Raw genomic sequence first — 26,843 nt, 5'->3', positions numbered from 1 at the left:
TAATGCACCACGTGTACGTCCGCAACGTGATCCACACCGCTTCAGAGCGTAGTGCAGTCTGTGCCAGTGAGAGTGGAGCAATGCAAACAGGACAATGGCACTCACAATGGAGCAGCAGGTGTTTGTTGTGGAAAGTTACGTGACAACAAAGTCGTGGAAACTGTGTGGTCAGTCGTTTTCTTGTGTCTAAGTCCCAAGAAAGAGCGCCATGCAACTCTTAGGCTCAAAATTGTGTCAGACAGGATCTACACTCCTGGAAATGGAAAAAAGAACACATTGACACCGGTGTGTCAGACCCACCATACTTGCTCCGGACACTGCGAGAGGGCTGTACAAGCAATGATCACACGCACGGCACAGCGGACACACCAGGAACCGCGGTGTTGGCCGTCGAATGGCGCTAGCTGCGCAGCATTTGTGCACCGCCGCCGTCAGTGTCAGCCAGTTTGCCGTGGCATACGGAGCTCCATCGCAGTCTTTAACACTGGTAGCATGCCGCGACAGCGTGGACGTGAACCGTATGTGCAGTTGACGGACTTTGAGCGAGGGCGTATAATGGGCATGCGGGAGGCCGGGTGGACGTACCGCCGAATTGCTCAACACGTGGGGCGTGAAGTCTCCACAGTACATCGATGTTGTCGCCAGTGGTCGGCGGAAGGTGCACGTGCCCGTCGACCTGGGACCGGACCGCAGCGACGCACGGATGCACGCCAAGACCGTAGGATCCTACGCAGTGCCGTAGGGGACCGCACCGCCACTTCCCAGCAAATTAGGGACACTGTTGCTCCTGGGGTATCGGCGAGGACCATTCGCAACCGTCTCCATGAAGCTGGGCTACGGTCCCGCACACCGTTAGGCCGTCTTCCGCTCACGCCCCAACATCGTGCAGCCCGCCTCCAGTGGTGTCGCGACAGGCGTGAATGGAGGGACGAATGGAGACGTGTCGTCTTCAGCGATGAGAGTCGCTTCTGCCTTGGTGCCAATGATGGTCGTATGCGTGTTTGGCGCCGTGCAGGTGAGCGCCACAATCAGGACTGCATACGACCGAGGCACACAGGGCCAACACCCGGCATCATGGTGTGGGGAGCGATCTCCTACACTGGCCGTACACCACTGGTGATCGTCGAGGGGACACTGAATAGTGCACGGTACATCCAAACCGTCATCGAACCCATCGTTCTACCATTCCTAGACCGGCAAGAGAACTTGCTGTTCCAACAGGACAATGCACGTCCGCATGTATCCCGTGCCACCCAACGTGCTCTAGAAGGTGTAAGTCAACTACCCTGGCCAGCAAGATCTCCGGATCTGTCCCCCATTGAGCATGTTTGGGACTGGATGAAGCGTCGTCTCACGCGGTCTGCACGTCCAGCACGAACGCTGGTCCAACTGAGGCGCCAGGTGGAAATGGCATGGCAAGCCGTTCCACAGGACTACATCCAGCATCTCTACGATCGTCTCCATGGGAGAATAGCAGCCTGCATTGCTGCGAAAGGTGGATATACACTGTACTAGTGCCGACATTGTGCATGCTCTGTTGCCTGTGTCTATGTGCCTGTGGTTCTGTCAGTGTGATCATGTGATGTATCTGACCCCAGGAATGTGTCAATATAGTTTCCCCTTCCTGGGACAATGAATTCACGGTGTTCTTATTTCAATTTCCAGGAGTGTACTCTGAACAAGTCAAAAAACGTTCCGCAACGTACCGGCACTCCAGAATATGGGGCTGCAGTTCACTAGAAAATGCTTCAGAGTCCTACGTAATCAACCCGACCCTGACGCAAGAGATCGGCACGTAACGTCGATAATGCGAACGAACTCTCGACGTGGACCTGCACATCTATCCGTGCCGCGTATCAGTTGTTCGTGCATTAAAACAAGCAGATGTACCTCAGAGCCTCCAGTTTTCTTAAGTGGCTGTTCACTGAGCTAACAACGAATGTTTGGGAATTCTTTGCGTCTGGCGAAGCCTGATTTCACTGGAGTGGTTACAACTCACAGAATCACTGGTTCTGGGTGGCGGAGAATCCGCATAACTTCCACGAAGCACCATTGCATTATCAGAAGGTTGGGGTTTGGTGTGCAATGTCTACACGCGCCTTGTTGTTTCCATCTTCTTCCATGAGACGCTGACTTCGGCGCGTAACATTGACAGCATTTTGAAACCATTTGTGTCAGCATTAACGGAGGAGGAAAAGATCTACAGTTATTTCCAAAAGCATGAAACAACTGCCCATACAGGCGGCCGAACCTTGGAGCACATTTACAAAATCTTCAGGCCTGACAAGAGTTGTCAGCAGAGATCAGTCAGGTCGCGGGCCTAGCTGTCTACACAGGACACCTGATCTTACAGAGTGTGATTACTTTGTTTGGGGAGCTCTCAAGTCTAAGGTGTATCACAGCAACCCTCACAGTCTTCAAGAACTGCAGCAGAACATTTCGGTGAGACTACAGGAAGTCCAGCAGGCCAGCTTCGATCCACCTTCACCAACGTGCTGACCAGGGCCCAAAAGTGCCAAGAGATGAACTGTGGTGACTTTCAACATCTACTCTAGTCAGGTTAGTACTGTATTTCCTTTTCTCTGCTATGTTTCCTTGTACCCTGGAACTCAGTTCTCCGGGCCACTTCTATTCTCCCCGCACTGTAGGAAATTAGATGTTGCTGTGTCGTGCGTATCCAACATCCGTTGTCTTCCTGCAAGGGCAAAGTTGCTCCAGCTGCGTGGGTAAAGTGTCTGGTAAGGGTTTGTGACAGAGTAGGTGTTAGTTTAACCACTAAAGTAGTTTAACCTACGAGAGTCTCTGTCATAATTCCTACCCACACACTGATACTAAAGCGAGCTTGATACCTCGTTTCAATGATCGTTCGAAAATTTGCATCAACACATACTAGTTTGCTGCAGTAATTTATTATCAAGCTCTTTGTGAATCCTGTCTTATCCGTAAATACAAGGCAAGCTGTGGTGGGCTGGTATTCAGATTCCTTCTCAGAATCCATTGGCAGAACTGTATTCTGACATCATAACGTTGTGGCGTCGTAGCTAGCACACGCTGTAAGCGATATGAATAAAGCTTAAGCACCTCCGATTCTCCGTAAACTTCTTTCAGGATCGTTTTCTTGTCATTACAACACTCGCTCTGCCATCCCGCGTGGGATATGTACGAGGTATACGGCGACACCTAGGCCATGATGCTAGTACAGTCCGTCCTTGACATAATAAATATATCCTATAACAAGTTTTTGTTTCTAGTTTTGGCCTGAACTACAGCTTGAAAAACTTGAGGGTCATATTTTAAGCACCCTGAATATAATTTCATGTTTTTCTCGAAACAAACTGCTACTCGGTATATGCTTCCTTACCTCTTTCGTCTAGATATCAGATACGACATCAGAGGTTAGTTTCAGGGCTGTATTATCACATCTGTTCTGTACTAAACGGCTAAAACGGTTAACCAGTCACATAGTTGTAGTTGCAGTTTGCCTATGTAAACGCTTCTAGAGACAACAAAGTTATTGACCGAATTTAAAAATTTAAAATACTGTCTCAATCTATTCGTTATGAACCACAATCTGGTGTTAAACACAGTAAGTCAAGCATTACAATTAGAAAGAGTTTACATGTCACACAAGGTAGTGCAACTCACGGCGTGCAGATTCCCCAGACTATATTCATCCAGTATCTAAGAATGAGAAGCCTTAGACTTCCAACGAACTTTTCACGTAGCTTTTAATCTTTATGAAACTTTTTTCTCTAACACCATCCTAAAAATGATAAAAGAAGAAAAGTTTATCGCGTACCAGATTTTCGCTGTTCATGCAGCAAAACAGCAGCGTCGGACATGACGTTTTAAGTTATTACTTCTATATTACTTACTCTATTTGCAACAAATTTTGCAGTCAGTATCCACATATACCACAGCAGATATCTACATAATTATATCATATGAAGTTGGAAATACTGAGATGCGAGGAAAAAATACGATTATTAGAATGCAGCGTAAATAACCCACCCTATGCTATGACGGGGTTTGATAATGAGAGCACTTCCAACAAGCTTTAAACATAATCTGAAACTGTTTTAGATATGGAAGATCGAGTTTTAATAGAATGAGAGTGATCCGTGCACGGCTCCCGTGAGCGGCAACAGCAGCGCGTATCGATAAGCGCACTGTCGTACCATCTCTGGAGCGACCGATAGTATTTCCGGGCCGTCGTGTGTCTGACTAGACAGTTCCGGACGGACCAGCAGTGCAGTCGGGACGCAGCAGCAGTGAAGTCGGGGACGGAGCGCCGGTGAGGCGCCGACAGCCAGTGCTCGCCGACCGCTGGCGACACACGTGAACTGTCCGACGGAGGGAGATTGGGGCTGGACGACCGTTGCTTGGTCGGTCGGTTGGTCATCTCATCGGCCGACGTATATTTGGTCCTTTCACCATTTCCGGGCCTGGACATGAAAGTTGAGTTTTGACTTAATCTACCAGCAAGTCACGACTGTTCACATTGTGTCGTTCGGAGTTCGTTGTCGTCTGTTGGGATATTCCCGTGAACAACAACGTGTGTTTTCAAGTTGGCAAATTTTAGTCATCCTCCGGTGTTTAACTGTACTTGGTTATTTGAATTGAAGTGCACCAGCGGAATCTTCTGCCGTGTGGCCGTTAATCTGCCCTCTCCGTTGGCGTAAAGTCAGGCAGTGTATTTTCATTATCTTGTTGTCGCTGTCCATCAAGGTGTGTAGTTTGACAGCTCCATGTATAATTGGTTGTGGGCGCTAATAGCTTCTACGTTGTTCCATTGAACTCCCTGTTGTGTACTGGTCGGGTGAACTGGGGGTTAGCTTGTCGGTAGGTCCGTTGACTATCGGTCGGTTGGGTTTTTGTCGGATCCTGAATGGTTGGCCCGACTGCCTGTCTCACCTAAGCGAGCGTTTGTGTTTGAATTCCAGGCAGACCCTCGAACATCTGAGCATCCTTGGGTGTACTGCCTTTTTTTTATTCTGTTCTTGTTGTTTGTACTTGTATGGCTTCTATGCCTTTTTTATTTTGTTCTTGTTGTTTGTACATGTATGGCTTCTAGCCGATTCTTTTTTTTTTTTAAATTAAGGTTGTTTTGACCTCAAGGCATAAGGTTCTTTAGGCCTTCAACCTAATTTAAAGAACTATTTCACGTAAGACCTTTGGAATTTTAAAGGTTTTAATGTTGTTTGAATTTTAAGTGTTGGGCCTTCAGCCGATTTTGAGTTAGAGTTATTTTGCTCTTGAGGCCTTCAGCCTAGTTCAGAGAACTGTCTCACATAAGGCCTTTGGTCTTAAAAAATATTAATTTTATGGAGTTTTACGTGTTAAACCTTCAGCCGATTTTGAATTTAAATTGTTTGCTCTGAAAATCTCAGATTCTTGGGGCCTTCAGCCTAAATAAACAACTGTTGTAAGATAAGGCTTGCCTTTTAAATTTCTGATTATGCTTGCGTTTTAATTTATTGGCCTTCAGCAGTTTTTAAATTAAAGTGGCTCTCAGCCAGTAATTAGGTCCCAAAGATTAAGGCTGTGAGATTAAAAAAAATTGTTTTTGGTCTCTTCTAATGTTTGATCAAATAATAAAGTTGTATGTTCGAGTGTAACTGACAGCCCCTTACTTTGGCCCCTTTCCACAATTTAAACTGCCTGTCTTGTCCTGCAGGTTCAGTAAGCTGGGCGTTGCAGAGGGATGGATGCTTTCTGATTTCCTTTGCAGCTGAGAGGGGCGCGCATGAATAGGAACCTTTGTGCACGAGACACGGCGTGTTTGACATGCAACCGTTTCGTCGGTGATGCCACGTGTCGAATTGCTCTTTCGCACTGCTAATTGTAGTTCGTTAACTGTCCTGTGTACGTATTCCGGAAACAACAGGATCGCTGGTATTTGTGCTTTGAGAAACAATAGCTCAGTTCATTAAATTTTCTCCCAGTTCAATCTCCACTGGTTCTCTTGTAGTGAAATCCCATCAGTGGAAAGGAGACTGGAATCCTAGTTTAAAGCGTTTTACAGTTATCGGTACGGTGGCTTCGTGTGAAGTGTCATACAGTTCCGTTTTATCATTAAATTGCACACGTTCACTTCTCGGGTAATTTGACGTCGAACCAGTTCAGAGGATGGCATGTATGAACCAGCAATAATATAAGCTCAAGTTTTTAGCGAAGACTGTTGTAATAAACTGGATGCTCAGTCTCAAAAGAGTCGTCGCTGCATTTGACATTACGTGTGATATCTTCACAGCTTAGATCAATAATTAAAATTATAATAGGATAATAATCATATGATGACTAATGTAAAAGTTCGGTAAAACTAAGATTTGTGCGGATTTTTATAATTTAATACATTTATTACGGCGTATGGAATATGTATTTTATTTCATAGCACATAAAAATCTTACTGCGACTCAGTTCGGAGGTCATAGGATCTTTCAACAAAACAAAAACATAGTAATTGTTGTTGCTGCCCTGATACGAATTGTTAATGAAACTTTAGAGGAATGGTTGCTACATATTATCTTCTTAATTGCTATCATATGTGCTAAAACGTAAGACAGTAGAAAGATATAGCAGCTGCCACTGTTACAATCCAAAAACTGAAGCCAGTTATTGGTAACCTACAGCACGCGATGCTACTTCCAGTGACCTGCATAGCTAACAGCCTTTGTCATTATAAGACACAAAGGAATTAAAGCCACTAGCTGCCAGTGGCACTGATTATGTCAATGGGGCAAGTTGAAAATTAGTGCCGTACTGGGTTGGGAAACTTACCCACTGATATAAATTAATGGGTACGGGCAGTTAATGTTTTTAATTCATTTCCATCTTGATTTATAGTGGCTGCAGTATCAAAATCTCCGAAAGAAGATGCACCACATATGATATCAAATCAGAAATTGTTATTTTACTGAGCAAACAGTTTCGGCAATGTATTACGGTATCTTCAGGTCACGTGACCGACGTGCAGGAAGATTCCCGCCTGTGGTCCAGTCAAAATAGGAGATAGCATTCAATGAGTGGTATCTGTAGAGAAATCTACGGACACCAGTCATTCAATGCTGACCCGTATTTCGACTGGACGAGATATATCACCGAAACTGGTTGCTTAATAAAATAATAATAGATAGCTGAAAGCTGTTTCGATTAGAGATACTGTACCAAACAGCCGAGGTCACGCTGCCCTCTGTATAAAGGTGGATATACAAAGAGATAAATAATTAGTCATTATAATGGAACAAAACTATCAAAGTTTTGTGTGTTTTCCTTCAGTCAGATGCGTTAGAAAACTATCTAGCTGAAACACGTAGCTGCAACGTGTTTTAAATTTAAGAACTGAGCCGCGATCGCAGCGTCGATTACTGCGCTGTGCGGGAACAACTTGTTCGTTGTTCACTGTGATACGACCACAGCAGCTGATGCGGATCTAACATCACATTTTTCGCACTATGGGCACTTTGGGAAGTTGGGAAGGAAAACATAGGTACAAAGGAGGTAGCTGCGAAGAAACCATGGGTAACAGAAGAAATACTTCAGTTGATTGATGAAAGGAGGAAGTAAAAACATGTTCCGGGAAAATCAGGAATACAGAAATACAAGTCGCTGAGGAATGAAATAAATAGGAAGTGCAGGGAAGCTAAGACGAAATGGCTGCAGGAAAAATGTGAAGGCATCGAAAAAGATATGATTGTCGGAACGACAGACTCAGCATACAGGAAAGTCAAAACAACCTTTGGTGACGTTAAAAGCAACGGTGGTAACATTAAGAGTGCAACGGGAATTCCACTGCTAAATGCAGAGGAGAGAGCAGATAGGTGGAAAGAATACATTGAAAGCCTCTATGAGGGTGAATATTTGTCTGATGTGATAGAAGAAGAAACAGGAGTCGATTTAGAAGATATAGGGGATCCAGTATTAGAATCGCAATTTAAAAGAGCTTTGGAGGACTTACGGTCAAATAAGGCAGAAGGGATAGATAACATTCCATCAGAATTTCTAAAATCATTGGGGGAAGTGGCAACAAAACGACTATTCACGTTGGTGTGTATAATATATGAGTCTGGCGATATACCATCTGACTTTCGGAAAAGCATTCTCCACACAATTCCGAAGACGGCAAGAGCTGACAAGTGCGAGAATTATCGCACCATCGCCTTAACAGCTCATGCATCGAAGCTGCTTACAAGAATAATATACAGAAGAAAGGAAAAGAAAATTGAGTATGCGCTAGGTGAAGATCAGTTTGGCTTTAGGAAAAGTAAAGGGACGAGACAGGCAATTCTGACGTTACGGCTAATAATGGAAGCAAGGCTAAAGAAAAATCAAGACACTTTCATAGGATTTGTCGACCTGGAAAAAGCGTTCGACAATATAAAATGGTGCAAGCTGTTCGAGATTCTGAAAAAAGTAGGGGTAAGCTATAGGGAGAGACGGGTCATATACAATATGTACAACAACCAAGAAGGAATAATAAGAGTGGACGATCAAGAACGAAGTGCTCGTATTAAGAAGGGTGTAAGACAAGGCCTTTCGCCCCTACTCTTCAATCTGTACATCGAGGAAGCAATGATGGAAATAAAAGAAAGGTTCAGGAGTGGAATTAAAATACAAGGTGAAAGGATATAACTGATACGATTCGCTGATGACATTGCTATCCTGAGTGAAATTGAAGAAGAATTAAATGATCTGCTGAACGGAATGAACAGTCTAATGAGTACAGAGTATGGTTTGAGAGTAAATCGGAGAAAGACGAAGGTAATGAGAAGTAGTAGAAATGAGAACACCGAGAAACTGAACATCAGGATTGATGGTCACAAAGTCAGTGAAGTTAAGGAATTCTGCTACCTAGGCAGTAAAATAACCAATGACGGACGGAGAAAGGAGAACATCAAAAACAGACTCGCTATGGAGAAAAAGGCATTTCTGGCCAAGAGAAGTCTACTAATATCAAATACCGGCCTTAATTTGAGGAAGAAATTTCTGAGGATGTACGTCTGGAGTACAGCATTGTATGGTAGTGAAACATGGACTGTGGGAAAACCGGAACAGAAGAGAATCGAAACATTTGAGATGTGGTGCTATAGACGAATGTTGAAAATTAGGTGGACTCATAAGGTAAGGAATGAGGAGGTTCTACGCAGAATCGGAGAGGAAAGGAATATGTGGAAAACACTGCTAAGGAGAAGGGACAGGATGATAGGACATCTGCTAAGACATGAGGGAATGACTTCCATGGTACTAGAGGGAGCTGTAGAGGGCAAAAACTGTAGATGAAGACAGAGATTGGAATACGTCAAGCAAATAACTGAGGACGTAGGTTGCAAGTGCTACTCTGAGACGAAGAGGTTAGCACAGGAAAGGAATTCGTGGCGGGCCGCATCAAACCAGTCAGTAGACTGATGACAAGAAAAAAAAACACTATTAGAATGAAATTTTCAGTCTGCAGTGGAGAGTGCGGTGTTACGAAACTTACTGGCAGGTTAAAACTGTGTGCCCATCCGAGACCCTAACTGGGGACCTTCGCCTTTCGCGGGCAAGTGCTGTACCAACTGAGCGACCTATGCTCTCCAGGAGTGCTACTCCTGCAAGGTTCACAGGAGAGCTTCTGTGAAGTTTCGAAGGTAGGAGACGACATACTGACGGAATTAAAGCTGTAGGGATGGGTCATATAGTTCTAATCTGCCAGGAAGATTCATGAAACACTATTGTTTCATTATGTAAACAAAAATCAACATGTATGGATTTTGTTCTGTGTTTTCATCCAGATTGAAGAGTCATAAAGTTTTCTTGACTGCACTTTGCCTAGATGACGCCGGCTTCATACAGTATTCAGAGAACTGTGCGATCGCAAATCTGTCTACTAATTAATACGGAAAAACTTCGTCTCCAATGCTTTATGCTGCGTCAGCCCTTTTTTCTTTAAATTAGAGAAGTTGTGCCTAGTTGATATAAATAACCCCTTCAGCATATCAGTAAAAGCTAGTCTAAATTCTTATTAAAAATCTGTGCTTCAAAACATTAAACATGTTCCTTTCACTAAATTATTAAGCATGTTTTACTTGAAGGTATTTTTCAACTATTTTATTAGCAAAATAGAAAAAAAGTATTCAGTATTTACGTGTTCTTTATTCAATACCATTATAGTGGTGAAAAGGAAATATGTGTAACCAACAATATATTCACGTTGTGACAATGCGGCCCGTGCGAACTAAAACCTTGAGATCCCCTGTCTTGATGAACAAGGCGGGATGAGAATAAAACTGGGCACTTGATGTAATGTTTATCTTTGCCTTTCAGTTATCTGTCCTCACTGCGCATTGCGGGAGCAACTGTTTTGTTATGCACGGTAATACGACTACGGAAGCAGACGTGACTCTAATATAACATTTTTGGGAACGCTTTGGTTCCTCACTGCCCGCACTAAATATTTTTCTACATTATTATTATTATTATTATTATTATTATTATTATTATAAGTTCTTTGTTGTAATTCTGTCACAGTTGCGCTTTATCATACTGGCGGCTAGTTACGAACTACGAAGATCATTTTCAAGTTAGTCTAGTTCAATTGCACTTCTTGACTACATCTACACTGTGAAATTGGTCTGCCATTCCATTTGAATATGTATCTTGTGTATTTTACCTATGTGGGGATTGATTGTCGCCTAACAATGCACTATTGGTGCAGCTTTAATAGGGCTGGCTTGGAAATGATCTTGGTGGAACCTTGGAACGAAACAAACCGCCAGCGTAATGAAACGCAACTGTGACGGAAACACAAGGAAATATAACAAAGAATTCATGTTATCCAAGTTGCAGGTCTTGTACAGACATCGTGCTTGAAATACATCCATATACAGTCTGTCTCAAAAACACTGACAAGCTTTGGGGACAGGTTATTTATAGAGAAGTAAGTAAAAAATATTTAGTAAACATGGTCTCTAAACTGCCTGCCTGAGGAGGTATGAGCACTTATTCAACTTGGATACTATGAAACAGATCTCTTCTACTGCAAGGTCTTTGCTTTCCACGTATTGGGAGGAGAAAGTATTGACCAAAACAAGAAAATAAACATATAGTTAACATGAGGTCTAAAATTCATACTTTGAGCTCTGAGCACTTGTTTATCTTCGCTAGTCTGTGACTTATGTCTTCTACAGGGAAAAAAAGTACTCACAGCTCTTAAGGTTGGTTCAAATGGCTCTGAGCACTATGGGACTTAACATCTGTGGTCATTAGTCCCCTAGAACTTAGAACTACTTAAACCTAACTAACCTAAGGACATCACACACATCCATGCCCGAGGCAGGATTCGAACCTGCGACCGTAGCAGTCCCGCGGTTCCGGACGGAGCGCCTAGAACCGCTAGACCACCGCGGCCGGCACAGCTCTTAAGGTATGGATTTTAGAGCCCATGGTTTACCGCATATTTTTTGTACTTTTGGTCCCTACTACCTCTTCCCAAAGTATGAAAAACAAAGAACTTACAGTAGAAGAGAGGTGTTTCATAGTATCCAAGATGAAGTGTAGTATCGAACATGAACAAGTTTTCGTTTCTCTTAAGGTATGCACTCTAGTGCCCTTGTTTACTAGGCTTTTTTCTTGTTTTGGTGCAGAGAACCAGTCCCTATAGTTTGTCGGTGTTTTCTTGGGACACCCTGCATAATAATGTCGTTATTATTATATAATTATTTATAATAGTAAACTCAGAAAACCCCCCTGCGGGTTCGGGGGTAAGAATAGGCCCGCGGTATTCCTGCCTGTCGTAAGAGGCGACTAAAAGGAGTCTCAAATGTTTCGGCCTTATGTGATGGTCCCCTCTCGGGTTTGACCTCCATCTTTCTAAATTCTTCCGAAGAGCGAGCCAATTGGGGAAGGGCGCCTTACATGGTGCACTGTATCCGTCGTGCAATTAGACCTTTAGCCGGCTTTCTCGTCGTTGCAACGGTGTCCCGCTCGTTTTCGATCTCTTGGGTGATTACCACGCTGCACTCTGCAGTGTTTCTTTTACCTGCGACGACGACCTTAAACAGTTTTGCACCTAAGATCCAGCACGGAAGCCAGCCCGTTGTGGTGGGGCCGCCATGTACCCTCTTGGTTGTAGCCCCCTGACAACACAGGGATCGCTCTACTGATGCCTGCGCCGTTAACTCCCCACGTATGCCAAGGAGTAGATGCCCATCTCCTTGGGGCATCAGGACTCCCGGCAATGGCCGTCCTGTCAGGTGGCTATTGCTGCGGCTAGGTGGCGCCCGTGGGGAGGGCCCTTGGTCGGAGTAGGTGGCATCGGGGCGGATGACCCGCAATGAAGCGTGGTACATCATCTCTCGCTGGCGGCCAGCCGCCAGCAGTCTCTAAGCGTTCTCGGGCTCAATTTAATGCTGAAAAATACAATCCCAAAACGTTCCCCTCTCTGGCCACGCCGTGGGAGGAACGTAAATCTCAGGATGGCAGTGGCAAATATTCGCCCCGATTCTTAGTTTGTACGAGAGCTGATGGGGAGTCTTTTCTCTCCACAAAGCCTCAGTTCTTCGTCGAGCATTTAGAGGACAAGTTTGGGGAGGTGGAGGGTTTGTCAAAAATGCGCTCTGGATCGGTCCTGATACAAACGGCATCCTCTGCCCAGTCACGGCGGTTACTTGCTTGTGACAAGGTGGGGGATGTTTCCGTCACCATCACTCCCCATAAAAGTTTAAACATGGTCCAGGGTGTTATATTCCACAGGGATCTTCTTCTGCAGTCCGACGATGAATTACGCGCCAACCTCGAACGACGAGGTGTTCACTTCGTCCGGCGCGTCCATCGGGGTCCGAGGGATAATCAGGTAGCCACCGGTGCCTTCATCTTGGCCTTCGAAGGTGATGTATTACCCGAAAAGGTCAAGGTGATGGTTTACCGTTGTGATGTGAAGCCATATATCCCTCCTCCGATGCGGTGTTTTAAATGCTGGAAGTTCGGGCACATGTCATCTCGTTGTACTTCCAGCCTCATGTGTCGGGATTGTGGCCGTCCTTCGCATCCCGATACTCCATGTGCCCCGCCTCCTATCTGTGTTAACTGCGGAGAACACCATTCCCCCTGCTCGCCGGACTGTAGGATATTGCAGAAAGAAAGGAAGATAATGGAATATAAGACCCTGGACCGGCTGACATACCCCGAGGCTAGACGGAAATATGAGAGGCTCCATCCTGTGGCAATGACGTCCACCTACGCCGCTGCTGCATCGACGGTTCTGCCAACATCACGAATCGGCTCTAAGATCGGTCAGCATCCACCAGCCCCCTTGCTTGTGGGGGGCACTTCACACCCTGTTGCTCCTCCTCCATCTTCTCCAGGAGCAACACCCTCAAAACCATCGGGGACATCAGCTCCCCCTTCCCAGCCGGAGAAGCGTAAGACTTCTTCGGCTACTCTTGCCAGGAAGGGATCCCTTGGGGACCTCCCTTCGCAAGTCCCGACCAGTGGAAAAGCGGACGCCCGCAAGGGCTTGAAACAACCGCCAGTCCCTGGTCACCGGGCCTCGCGGTCGTCGTCTGTCCCTGAGACCGACCCAGTGAAGCCCATGAAGCCTGACCCACCGAAGGCACAGCGCGACAAGCTGAAACAGAAGAAAGTCCCCAAGACTAACGATGTTGCGGTGGCACCCATCCCACCGCTTCCTACAAGCTCTGCCTCTGAAGACGAGGTGGAGATTCTGGTGTCCGCTGAGGACCTCGCTCTTGCCGGTCCCTCGGACGCAATGGATGGCATTTGCACGGGTGCTCCATCAGAGGCATCAGGTGACCCAGCGGCATAATCTGCCTTCCCAGTCCCGTCACGCCTTTCCCAGCCATGGACACCACCATCCTCCAGTGGAACTGCAGCGGTTTCTTCCACCATCTCGCTGAGCTCCGCCAACTTATCAGCCTTCACCCTTTCTTCTGCATTGCTCTCCAGGAAACTTGGTTTCCTGCAATGCGAACCCCCGCCCTCCGTGGCTATCGGGGTTATTATAAGAACCGAGCAGCTTATGAAAGGGTGTCTGGTGGCGTCTGCATATATGTCCTTCACACTCTGCACAGCGAGTCTGTCCCTCTCCAGACGCCCTTAGAGGCTGTCGCTGTACGCGTGTGGACGCCACAGGCTGTTACCGTCTGCAGTGTTTACATTCCACCGGATGGTGATGTCTCGCAGCATGTCCTGGCTGCACTGGTCGCCCAATTGCCGCCACCTTTCTTGCTCTTGGGCGACTTCAACGCCCATAACCCTCTGTGGGGTGGGTCAGTGACAACAGGTCGAGGCGCCATCGTTGAGGGTTTCTTGTCGCAGCTCGATCTCTCACTGTTAAATGATGGTGCCTTCACACACTTCAGTGTGGCGCATGGCACCTACTCCGCCATTGACCTATCAATCTGTAGCCATAGCCTCTTACCGTCTGTCCAATGGAGTGTGCATGACGACCTGTGTGGTAGTGACCACTTTCCGATCTTTTTGTCACTACCACAGCGCCACTCTTCTGGGCGCCCTAGCAGATGGGCTATGAATAAGGCTGACTGGGACTTGTTCTCCTCCACTGCCGCTTTTGAGCCTCTCTCTACTGATGACATTGATGCGGTGGTTCAATCGGTCACCACCGGCATCGTTACTGCCGCCGAATCAGCCATTCCCCGTTCCTGTGGGTCCCCTCGGCGGCGGACTGTGCCTTGGTGGTCGCCTGAGATCGCTGAAGCGATTAAAGATCGCCGGCGGGCGCTCCAGCGTCACAAGCGACATCCCTCCATAGACCACCTTATCGCCTTCAAACGGCTGCGTGCGCGGGCCCGCCTCCTTATCCGCCAAGGCAAGAAGGAGTGCTGGGAGCGGTATGTATCCACCATTGGCCTCCATGTCACTCCGTCGCAGGTCTGGGCCAAGATTCGACGCGTCTACGGCCATCGGACCCCTGCCAGCGTCCCTGCGCTCTCACTGAATGGAGCAGTTTGTACTGACTCCGACGTCATTGCAAATCGCTTAGCAGAGCATTTTGCTATGAGTTCCGCCTCTGCGAATTACCCCCAGGCCTTCCGCTCCATTAAAGAGCGGATGGAACGTCGGAGCCTTTCGTTTCGCACCAACCACCTAGAATCTTACAATGCTCCATTTAGTGAGTGGGAATTTCGCAGTGCCCTAGCTGCTTGCCCTGATACCGCTCCTGGGCCAGATGGCATCCACTGTCAGATGCTGAAACACCTTTCAGTGGACTGCCAGCGGCGCCTTCTCGATCTTTACAACCGTCTTTGGGTCGAGGGGGAGTTTCCGTCGCAATGGCGGGAAGGCGTTGTCATCCCCGTTTTGAAACCTGGAAAGAACCCTCTGGAGGTGGACAGCTACCGTCCCATTAGCCTCACCAACGTTCTTTGCAAGTTGCTTGAACGGATGGTGAGCCGGCGCTTGAATTGGGTACTGGAGTCTCGGGGCCTTCTTGCTCCGTCTCAGAGTGGGTTCCGTAAAGGCCGCTCCGCCACCGACAATCTGGTGAGCCTGGAGTCGGCCATCCGTACTGCCTTTGCCCGCCGTCAGCACCTGGTCGCTGTCTTTTTCGACATGCGGAAGGCGTACGATACGACATGGCGTCATCACATCCTTTCTACGCTTCATGGATGGGGTCTTCGGGGTCCTCTGCCGATTTTTATCCGCAATTTTCTGTCGTGTCGTACCTTCCGCGTGCAAGTCGCGGCCTCGTATAGTTCCTCCCACGTCCAGGAGAACGGTGTGCCACAGGGTTCTGTTTTAAGTGTCTGTCTGTTTTTAATAGCCATTAACGGGCTTGCTGCGGCCGTGGGAAATTCTGTCTCCGCTTCCCTGTATGCTGACGACTTCTGCCTTTATTACAGCTCTACTGGCATTGCAGCTGTTGAACGTCAGCTACAGGGCGCTATCCGCGAGGCGCAGTCTTGGGCTGTAGCGCATGGTTTTCAGTTTTCGGCTGCCAAGACCCGCGTTATGCATTTCTGCCGGCGCCGAACAGTCCATCCTGAGCCGCAGCTTTATCTTGCCGACGTACTGCTTGCTGTGGTGGCGACCCACAGGTTTTTGGGGGTGGTTTTCGATACCCGGTTGACTTGGCTGCCTCATATCCGGCAGCTCAAACAGGCATGTTGGCGGCATCTCAATGCTCTGCGCTATTTGAGCCACACCAGCTGGGGCGCCGACCGCTCTACCCTGTTACGGCTCTACCAGGCGCTCATCCAGTCCCGCCTGGATTATGGGAGCCTGGCTTATGGCTCAGCATCCCCATCTGCGTTACGGGTGCTGGACCCAATTCTCCACAGCGGGATACGCCTTGCCACTGGTGCTTTCCGCACCAGCCCTGTGGACAGCGTACTAGTGGAGGCAGGTGTACCTCCACTGCGGTTCCGACGCCAACGTTTGCTGGCCGCTTATACTTCCCATGTTCTCAGCTCGCCCGGGCATCCTAACTATCGTCTCCTGTTCCCGCGATCGGTCGTCCATCTGCCAGAGCGGCGGCCCCGGTCGGGTTGTCCGATCGCCGTACGCGTTAAGGAGCTTCTCTCCGGGCTTGGATTTTTTCCTGTTCCACCTCCTTTCCGGGCCACTTTGCGTACACCCCCATGGTGTTGTCCTCGCCCTTGCCTTCGGCTCGACTTGGCACAGGGCTCGAAGGACTCGGTCCCTCCAGAGGCCTTCCGCCGCCGCTTTTCTTCCATCCTGGCCACGTATGAGGGCTCTGGAATTGTTTACACCGACGGTTCGATGGTTGCTGGTCGTGTCGGGTATGCGCTAACTCTAGGGGACCATTCCGAACAACGTTCCTTGCCGGATGGCTGCAGCGTTTACACTGCTGAGCTGGTCGCCATCTTTCGTGCCCTAGAGTATATCCGCTCCTGCTCAGGTGAGTCCTTCGTTATCTGTAGCGATTCCCTGAGCAGTTTACGAGCTCTCGACCAGTGTTTTCCTCGTTCCCGTCTGGTGATGGCTATCCATGAGTCCCTGCATACTCTTGCGCGTTGCGGCCGCTCCGCGGTCTTCGTGTGGACCCCAGGCCATGTTGGGATCCCCGGCAACGAAAATGTTGACCGGCTGGCGAAAGAAGCGATTAGTGCACCATCTCTGGACGTTGGCCTCCCGGAGACAGATTTGCGATCGTTCCTCCGCCGCAAAATTCTAGACCTTTGGGACACTGAATGGCGCACCCTGCCCATGCCTAACAAACTTCGGGCCATCAAGGGGGCTACCGGTGTGTGGCGCTCCTCCTTGCGGGTCTCTCGCAGGGAGTCTGTTGTCCTCTGCCGGCTGCGCATTGGGCACACGTGGCTGACGCACGGACACTTATTGCGACGAGAGGACCCACCTTTATGTCGCTGCGGCTCCATTTTGACGGCGGTCCACATTTTATTGGACTGTCCACTTTTAGCTGTGCTCAGGCAGTCGTTCGCACTGCCTGACACGCTCCCTGCCCTTTTAACGGATGACTCGGCTAAGGCTGACTTAGTTTTAAGTTTTATTCGGGCAGGGGGCTTTTATCATTTAATCTGAGTGTTTCTATTTTCTGTTATTGTTTTGTGTTGATTCTGGCCTTTGGCCTATGCTTTTACACTGATTTTTTAACGTGTTTCTAAGTGGTTGGCTTTTCCTTTTTTTATTTCTATGGTCGGCCAACCACCGTCACACTCTGTGGTTTTAGTTCGTTTTGTCTTGTCTTTGTCTCAGTTTCTCTTGTTTTGTATCGTCTGTGTTCTATTCTGTTCCTCGTTTTTATTCTCTGTGGGTGTTCTTTGTCTTTGGAAAAAGGGACCGATGACCGTAGCAGTCTGGTCCCTTTGATCCCCCAAACCAACCAACCAACTAAACTCAGAAAATGAGTTCACTGTGCTACAGTCCGTATTTTATCACTAGTCGGGCACTTCCCAAGCATCTTGTACTGCGTGACTTATCGGATGATAATTTGTGCATATTCCAGTAAAGTGGCTTTATGCGACTGGCCTATGGATATTTTATCAAAGCCAATTGTTTTAAAGTTACAACTGAGACCTTTTGGCACTACTCCCAGTATGTCGAGAACTACTGGATCCACTTTCACTGGTGTACGGTAGAGTCGCTGTAGTTCGATTTCCAGCTCCTCGTATCTGTAAAGACTTTGCAATTGTCTCTCTTCGATTTTGTTATCACCTGGGATGGCAATGTCAGAGATCCACATTGTCTTTTTCCCCACAATTGCCATGTGTCGAGTATTATATTCCAGCAATAGATCTTTCCAAAATCGGAAGTCCCACAATAATTTGACGTGTTCGTTGTCGACAAATTTTTCTGACTTGTTGCCCCACCAGTTTCTTGCCACCAGCGGTGGATAATTTTCGCATAAGTTCCAGTAGATATTTCATGCCACATCATTTCAGCGTCCCTGCAAAGTCAGCACTGAGTGTTTTCCTGATTTCTCGATTCTGGCTGTGATGGCGTTAGTTCTGATAGCTCGTCCGCGATCAGCAAAAGTCAGTCTCTCAGTTTCCTTTTCCATCGGTCACCCAAGAAATGTTCAAATTGCATGAAATCTTATGGGACTTAACTGCTAAGGTCATCAGTCCCTAAGCTTACACACTACTTAACCTAAATTATCCTAAGGACAAAAACACACACCCACGCCCGAGGGAGGACTCGAACCTCCGCCGGGAACAGCCGCACAGTCCGTGAGTCACCCAAGACCAGGTCTTTTCTTTGTGTGTTTTGTTTTCAGTCTTCTCCAAAAGCTACCTGTGCAATGCTTAACTGCGCAAGCTGTCAGTGTGGCACTGGAGTACAACTTTCCGGTAATGATTCGTGGTTTACCGTACCTGGAGAAGCTTCCTGTTGCCTATTTCAAGCGTAGCTGACTGTTTGCTGTCTTACGCATAGTCTGCCAATGCATGCTTCTCTTACTCCACTGTCTCCCTCATTCCCAAGAATCCACTCTGCCTATTTTCCTAGGAAAGTACAGCCGGTCGAGGTCACTGCGAGGGTGTAGTGCGTGGTGAATTGTCACAAGTTTTGTTGTTTGCTGTATGGGTTATACGAATCTAGAGTGCACAATGCCTGCGGGGTATCTCATGACTGGTATGGCCAAGGTATTGAGTACAATGTTATTGCCGCTATCCTGATGTTGAATGGCCCATAACTTTCTTTTCCGGCAATATTGTATTTTGCATGCGTTGGATTATCCTGGCCCCATTTCATTCGATTTTCCTGGAGAAGATTTTTATTGCTTTATAATTTCTAAAATTTTCTTCAATTTTTCTCGTTATCACCCTATACATCTTTATTAGATCGTGAGAATGTTGTAGAAGTTCAGTAATTTACCTAGGAACACATCAATTGTTATTGTCGGTGTTTCAGTATTCAACTGATTTCAGAACCACATGAGGGTATGAGGACCAGAGTCCGCCATACGTAATTTCCGGCAGTTTCTACAGATTTCTTTGTTGTTAAACATGACGTTGTGTTTTACGCAGCCTTTCTGAATATTTCGCATTCTACACAATTAACTGCTGTGCAATTATTAATATATTGTTAATTTATGGCTAGTAAAATCTCAAAATGGCTCTGAGCACTATGGGACTTAACATCTGAGGTCATCAGTCCCCTAGAACTTAGAACCACTTAAACCTAACTAACCTAAGGACATCACACACATCCATGCCCGAGGCAGGATTCGAACCTGCGACCGTAGCAGTCACGCGGTTCCAGACTGAAGTGCCTAGAATCGCACGGCCACACCGGCCGGCCCGTAAAATCTCACTTATTTTTACAACCACCTACATAAGAAGTGTACGGTTAAGCCACCTCGTTGTACTTTGAAGCGAAAGAAGGTCTTCCACCTTGGAGGATCTGAAACTTGCATATGAACTTAGTTCTTCATATCTTAACAATTTTCCCTGAACTGAAAATGAAAATTTTTGTTAGTAACGAACAGCTCCTATTCAAAAGTTTTGTAACTGGTATCTGGTTTTTGATAACATTTCTCCGTAATTTTATTTCACTTATTGATTAATGATACCTATGTAACCGACAGACTAAAAATGCAGTAAGGACAGACCTTTCTATTGTAAAAGTTCAAAATTTCAACAGAATTTGTTCCTAGGTATATGATCATGTTGTGCCTAGCAACATTTTCACAACTGGAAAGAGTTTACTTTTCCGGGGTAATTTTTGTAATTTCAGAAAAAGATTGCAGCACACAAAAAGTGGAACAACAAAGTATAATTAACTTATACTACGGGGCTAGCTAGGAGACTCTGTGGTCCTCTGGTTCTTAAATTTATGTTCTTTCATGCTTAAATCAAGTCTCAAGATTTTGTTAAAGTTTCTGTTGAACTTCCAACTTGGGTTTCCCAGTCGATTATTATTATCATTATTATTGTTCTTATTATACATACATACCAATAATAAGTCATAACAATAATAATAATGATAATAATAACTATAGTAATTATTATTATTATAATTCGTCCTTAGTACTTATAGAATGTGACAATTCTAATAAGAACGTTACCGAATGTCGGAAGTTCATGATTACCTCACAAATAACAGTAAATATTTTTATAAGTTAGATAATCGTATCTTCGTAAACAAACTTCACACTGGAACAAAGAATAATGAGGTAATTCTGAATCACCTTAAAATTTAGTAGTTGAACTGATATTTCATAAACCAGAATCATACAAAACTCACTGCCATACGCAAATTACTCACCAGTTCGGTGTTGTTGTGGAAGATGCTGCCATCGAGCTGCGTTAGGTTGTTGTAGTCGAGGTAGAGCGAGTTGAGAAGTGGTGTGTACGAGAATGTGCCGGGCAGTAGCTCCGTGAGGTTGTTTATGTTGAGGAAAACCTGTTCAGGAACCATTTATGTGAGCCATCAGTCCTATAAAACAATCTCTCTTACTATTCTACGAAATTTCACAGGGAGATTTAATTTTGAAACTATTACTGATGTTTTACATCCAGGTATGGGTTGGCACATGTCTAATATTCTGGTTACAAATAACGTTATAGTAATGCAGACTAAGTTCCATGAAAATTGAAACTTGTAGGAGGATAAACATGTCCGCAAGAACTTGATACCGTGGATTAAGTACGTTACAATACAAACGATTATGATTATAACTGGAATAAAATAATTTGATGATTGTCAGTGCTCTACAGACAGAATTACGATCGTATTGTTATTGGCCTCTACCTCTCGACTCGTGAAAGAACAATGAAAAAGGTATTTTAATCAAAATGTAGCAATACATGATTGGAAATGGTTTCAGGTCTCAAATTCAGTGTGCCGTCAAGTCCTGCATGTTGTAAACAGTTTTTGCGAGTCGTACCATACAATCAGAGGAAGGCTGCATACGTTTCCTTTCAAATGATTGGTATAGAAGTTCACAAACCATCAACAGTGGTTGCTGGATTATGGTGAAAATATAGTTCCATAGCAACCATACCACATCATGTCCGATGAAGGAAATGTAAGGCAAACGTGGCATACAGGGAAGCAGCCTATCATTCTTCGAATGAGGTGTGTAGCTTTCTCATCCTATGTGCTAGTCGCTTTACTGAAAGATGGCACGTGGACTTTCTTGAAAAAGTCAGTGCCTTGGGCTCTAAGGCTTCCCTGATTTATGTGTTGCTACTCAGGCACTCCTAAATGCGTTAGAGGTAGCATGTTATATCCAGTTGCACCCATGGCTACAAATTTCGTAAAATGCAGGAATAGCTTTCGTATAACAACCTCTCCCTCTGGTGAAAACTAGATAAGAAGACAGTTGAGGACTCTGAGATGTGGCGTTACAGAAGGATACAGAAAAAATGAGTGGACTGTGAATTGTCAGTCTCCAAAATCAGCATTAAATCATGCAATATTTGAAGAAAAACTTCATCTTATTTTGTTTGGGGTTTTTTGCGAGTCCAATCCCGAAAAAGTAAGTTGCATCACATCCGTGGTTGGAAACGAAAATCTTATTATTACGTGGACTAATGAAATACTAGTTCTTCTTACCTTTTTCAAATATAAATCTTCTTTGAAGCTTCAAAGGTTTCCCATAGTATTAATAGCACCTTCTTGATTTCCCATTCTTAGTGTATGTCATAAGATAATGCCAACCATTACAATACTAGAGACAATATTGTGACCAGATTGAGATATACTGGTATTGTGTGCAAGACAATATTGAAAATACTGGCAGTGGAGACATGCGGTCCCTGCTGCAATTAGTCACCTAAACTTCAAGTTTTTTATTTTGTTGGAAATTCAGTTACTATTAGTTTTATATAAACTAACACTTTATACGACACTTCTTGAGATGAATAAGTCAACATTTATTTTAAATTTTTGATATCATAGTCTTTTATATACCTGACCCTTCTGATACATGTGTGAGATCTTTTTCGTATGGGTTAGGTATATTTATTTTATAAACTTTGTTACTTGTATTTTCCTTTGTCAAATAGTATATACGTATATGTATTTATATACTATTTGACAAAGGACTAATATATATATATATATATATATATATATATATATATATATATATATATATAAACTGTACACAGTTTAAGCTATTATTACAAACATTTTTTATGAGAAATCATTCCCTCCTGCCCTCTGTCTCTTTTGCGTATTTTTATGTGACATTAATTTTTCCAGTTACTAAATGCAGTTATCAAGTGAAGAAAATCCGCTGATCAGAAACTATTTCAGATTTACAACACAACTCAAACGTTATTTCTCAGAAAATATAATTATATTAACTTCAGCGTATATAATATAATCACAATATTTATATTTTACTTTCGTCAGAGTATCATCTTTTGGATTTAATGACTGCCTCATAAACTCCAGGCATGCGGTCAACCAGTTTTTGTAGGTATCATAAATCTATATGATTCCACACATCCTCAACAATATTCCAGAGATGTTCCTTGCTGAATGTATTAACTTCCTTGATAAGTCTGTCCATCCCAGACCATTTCAACGGGCTTTGGGACGGCCATGCCATATCCTTCAGTACTTTCTGTTTTTCCTTTGATGCAGTGTAGTTCGTACAGTATGCCGACCAATGTTTTGGGTCATTATCCTGTCGTAAGGTGAGCCCTTTCCCTATTAAGTGCAATCCACTTCGTATTACATGATACTGAAGTATGTGGTAGTACTGCTTCTGATCCATATATCCTTCTATTTTCACAATGTCGCCAAATCTATCTCCGGCAAAACATCCCCAAACCATAAGAGAACTCCAACGTGTTTAACTGTAGATAGAATTCAATGCTGGGCTACCCTTTCCTCTGCAAATCGTCGAGCAAATATTGTCCTTCGGGTTCCAAAAATCTCGAACTTCGATTCATCGGTGAATAACAGCTTCACCCACTCTTCCGATGTCCAATTACATTTCCTAGCCCATTAAAGTCTCTTCTGTATATTTATGGGCATTACATGGGAATTTCTTGCTGTGACACATCCTTTCAAGCGGATTTCAGTCAGCCTCCTTTTTACTGTTGCAACAGATATTGTTGTCGTGTTAATTTCTACCAATTCTGAACTAATTTGGGGCGCTGTTTTGAATATATTTCTTTTTCTGGTAATTACGATATATTTGATCATACAATGTAAACTTTCACGGCCGGTATTGACTTCACTTAAAACTTCCGGGCTGATAGGCCGTGGTCGAAGTATAAAACTGTCTCCTAACGTTTCGTCTCCGACTGCGGGAGACATCATCGGAGGTAAAGCGGCGAACTGCGAAGATGACTCGAGGAGGCGTTGATTATATAGGCAGTACAGAGGGCGCCACTGTCGATCACGTGGCGTCGGCTATGAGATTGTCTCTGGTAATGCCAACATTCACGATTGAAAGTAATCGATCGTCATGCTTGCGGTGCAACGCTGACATCCAAATTTTATCCAGTTTAACACCTTCGTCTTTCCTGTTAAAATTATTACGATGTTTATCAATCTCGATAGCCTCTCTATACAAGCGTGCATAATAATGCGAGGTTTTTGATATGACGCTCGTCTCGCTGAATTTTATTTCATGATCACCTTCCTGGTAAACATGTTCCGCTACGGCCGATTTATCCGTGTGACCTAGGCGGCAATTCCTCTTATGTTCGACAAGACGGGTGTTCACACTTCTCTTTGTGGTACCGATGTAAACCTGTCCACAACTACAAGGAATTTTATATACCCCCGGTGTAGCCAAAGGGTGCCGTGCATCTTTTGCCGACCTTAAGAATTCTTTTATTTTCCTAGTAGGTCTGAAAATAGTTTCCACCCCATACTTGCCTAAAACTTTCCCAATGCGATCTGTGACCTTGCTAATGAACGGAAGAAAAACTTTGCCCCTGGACGACTGTTGTTCGTCGTTACTCCTGATTCTCTGCCTAGAGCGAAGTGCTCGATCTATATCCTTGCTAGAAAAGCCATTCTTCACGAAAGCTGACCGTAGATGTTCAATCTCACCTTTTAAATAAACAGGTTCACAAAGTTTGTGCGCCCTGTCTACCAAAGTTTTCATTACACCTCTTTTTTGTCTAGGGTGGTGGTTTGAATCTTTGTGTAGATAACGATCAGTATGTGTGGGCTTTCTATACACCTTATGGCCCAACGTTCCGTCCGGTCGTTTAATCACAGACACATCCAGGAAGTTCAATTGCCCATTCCTTTCTGTCTCCATAGTGAACTGGATTTTCGGATTAATGCTGTTTAAATGTGTCAGGAAGGCATCCAAATCCTCTGCTCCGTGTGTCCATACTACGAACGTGTCATCGACATAGCGATACCATCTGGCTGGTCTCTTACTGGCCGTCTGCAACGCCCGTTGTTCAAAAGTCTCCATAAAAAAGTTAGCCACAGCAGGACTGAGAGGACTGCCCATAGCCACCCCGTCAATCTGTTGATAAAAGTCACTATTGTATTGAAAGTAGGTTGTGGTGAGGCAGTGTCGGAATAATGCCACAATGTCGGTGGGAAAAATATCCGCTATGCATAAGATAGCTTCGTTTACCGGAATCATGGTAAATAACGACACAACGTCAAAACTGACGAGGATATCATACGGGCCCACGCTCGTTTCCTTTAACTTGTCAATGAAGTGAGCTGAATTTTTAATATGACTGTCCGTCCTACCAACATAAGGCTGCAGCATTGAGGCAAGGTGTCTAGCTAACTCGTGCGTTGGTCCGCCTATAGCACTGACAATTGGCCTCAACGGAATCCCAGGTTTATGAACTTTGGGTAAGCCATAAAGTCTAGGTGGGTACGCTTCTGTTTTACAAAGCAGCTTCTTATCGTCGGAGCCAAATGAAGACGCTTTCACCAGTCGATTTGTCATTCTTAAAATCTTCATAGTCGGATCTTTCTGGAGCTTTTTGTAATTGGAGGGAACCAACATATCATTGATTTTTCCATGATAGTCCTCACTGTTCAGTATGACGGTGGCATTACCCTTATCTGCATTAAGAACAATAATGTTTTTATCTCCATTTATATCCCTCAGCGCCTTCCTTTGAGCCTGCGACAGATTACTTTTAGGTGGCTTACATGTGCGTAAAATCCTAGCCGTTTCCATCCTAATTACGTCAGCGGACTGCTGTGGAAGCTGACGGATACCGGCCTCAATATTTGCTACAATATCCTCTGTGGGTACGTTTTGGGGCGTCACAGCAAAATTTCCTCCTTTCGCTAGTACAGAAATTTCAACTTTTGACAAATCTTTATCGGACAGGTTAATAACAGTTCGAGAATTGTCCTCAACTGAACCCCCAGAAATGTTGTTCTGTAAGTTATTAAACTTCTTCTTCTGCCTGTTTGCTGATATTTCTGCACTAACTTCCATAGTTTTGAATGTTAGACCGTCAATCTTATTCCAGTCACCACACTGCATAGTATTACTAAGAAACAAGTGGAGATGAAAAAGTTTACTGCTGGTTACCGCCAGTGCTCGCCGCGTCTGATGAATCCTCTCACGTAGCATTGCAGACTCCATACGGTTGTAAATCCGATGTGCCTGGGCCGAGCGAAACATCCTCTTCACCTTCAGAAATTTCGGAACCGTCGAAGTGTCCCTACAGCGTAACAGGAAGGTGAGGCTACACAGTAGTTGTGCTTTCTTCTTGCGCATTCCTTCAAATCGTCGAACAGATACTGACATATCCTCCCCGTAAAGGCGTTTGATCATACAATGTAAACTTTCACGGCCGGTATTGACTTCACTTAAAACTTCCGGGCTGATAGGCCGTGGTCGAAGTATAAAACTGTCTCCTAACGTTTCGTCTCCGACTGCGGGAGACATCATCGGAGGTAAAGCGGCGAACTGCGAAGATGACTCGAGGAGGCGTTGATTATATAGGCAGTACAGAGGGCGCCACTGTCGATCACGTGGCGTCGGCTATGAGATTGTCTCTGGTAATGCCAACATTCACGATTGAAAGTAATCGATCGTCATGCTTGCGGTGCAACGCTGACATCCAAATTTTATCCAGTTTAACACCTTCGTCTTTCCTGTTAAAATTATTACGATGTTTATCAATCTCGATAGCCTCTCTATACAAGCGTGCATAATAATGCGAGGTTTTTGATATGACGCTCGTCTCGCTGAATTTTATTTCATGATCACCTTCCTGGTAAACATGTTCCGCTACGGCCGATTTATCCGTGTGACCTAGGCGGCAATTCCTCTTATGTTCGACAAGACGGGTGTTCACACTTCTCTTTGTGGTACCGATGTAAACCTGTCCACAACTACAAGGAATTTTATATACCCCCGGTGTAGCCAAAGGGTGCCGTGCATCTTTTGCCGACCTTAAGAATTCTTTTATTTTCCTAGTAGGTCTGAAAATAGT

At 45.2% G+C, this 26,843-nt stretch overlaps 1 protein-coding gene across 1 annotated transcript in view; it reads right to left on the bottom strand.

Moving 5' to 3' along the window:
- LOC126252800 (leucine-rich repeat-containing protein 15-like) overlaps positions 1-26,843 on the bottom strand; it is an 87,613-nt gene that overhangs the window by 33,584 nt on the left and 27,186 nt on the right. Inside the window, exon 3 of the mRNA XM_049953735.1 lies at positions 20,707-20,844. Coding sequence (XP_049809692.1) covers positions 20,707-20,844 — 138 coding nt within the window. The remainder of the gene's footprint in view (positions 1-20,706; positions 20,845-26,843) is intronic.

The sequence above is a fragment of the Schistocerca nitens genome, chromosome 4, assembly GCF_023898315.1.
Source record: "Schistocerca nitens isolate TAMUIC-IGC-003100 chromosome 4, iqSchNite1.1, whole genome shotgun sequence".
NCBI classification, from domain to species: Eukaryota; Metazoa; Arthropoda; class Insecta; order Orthoptera; family Acrididae; genus Schistocerca; species Schistocerca nitens.
The sequence above is the reverse complement of the archived record's forward strand: the minus strand, read 5'-3'. Positions and strand labels throughout refer to the sequence as shown.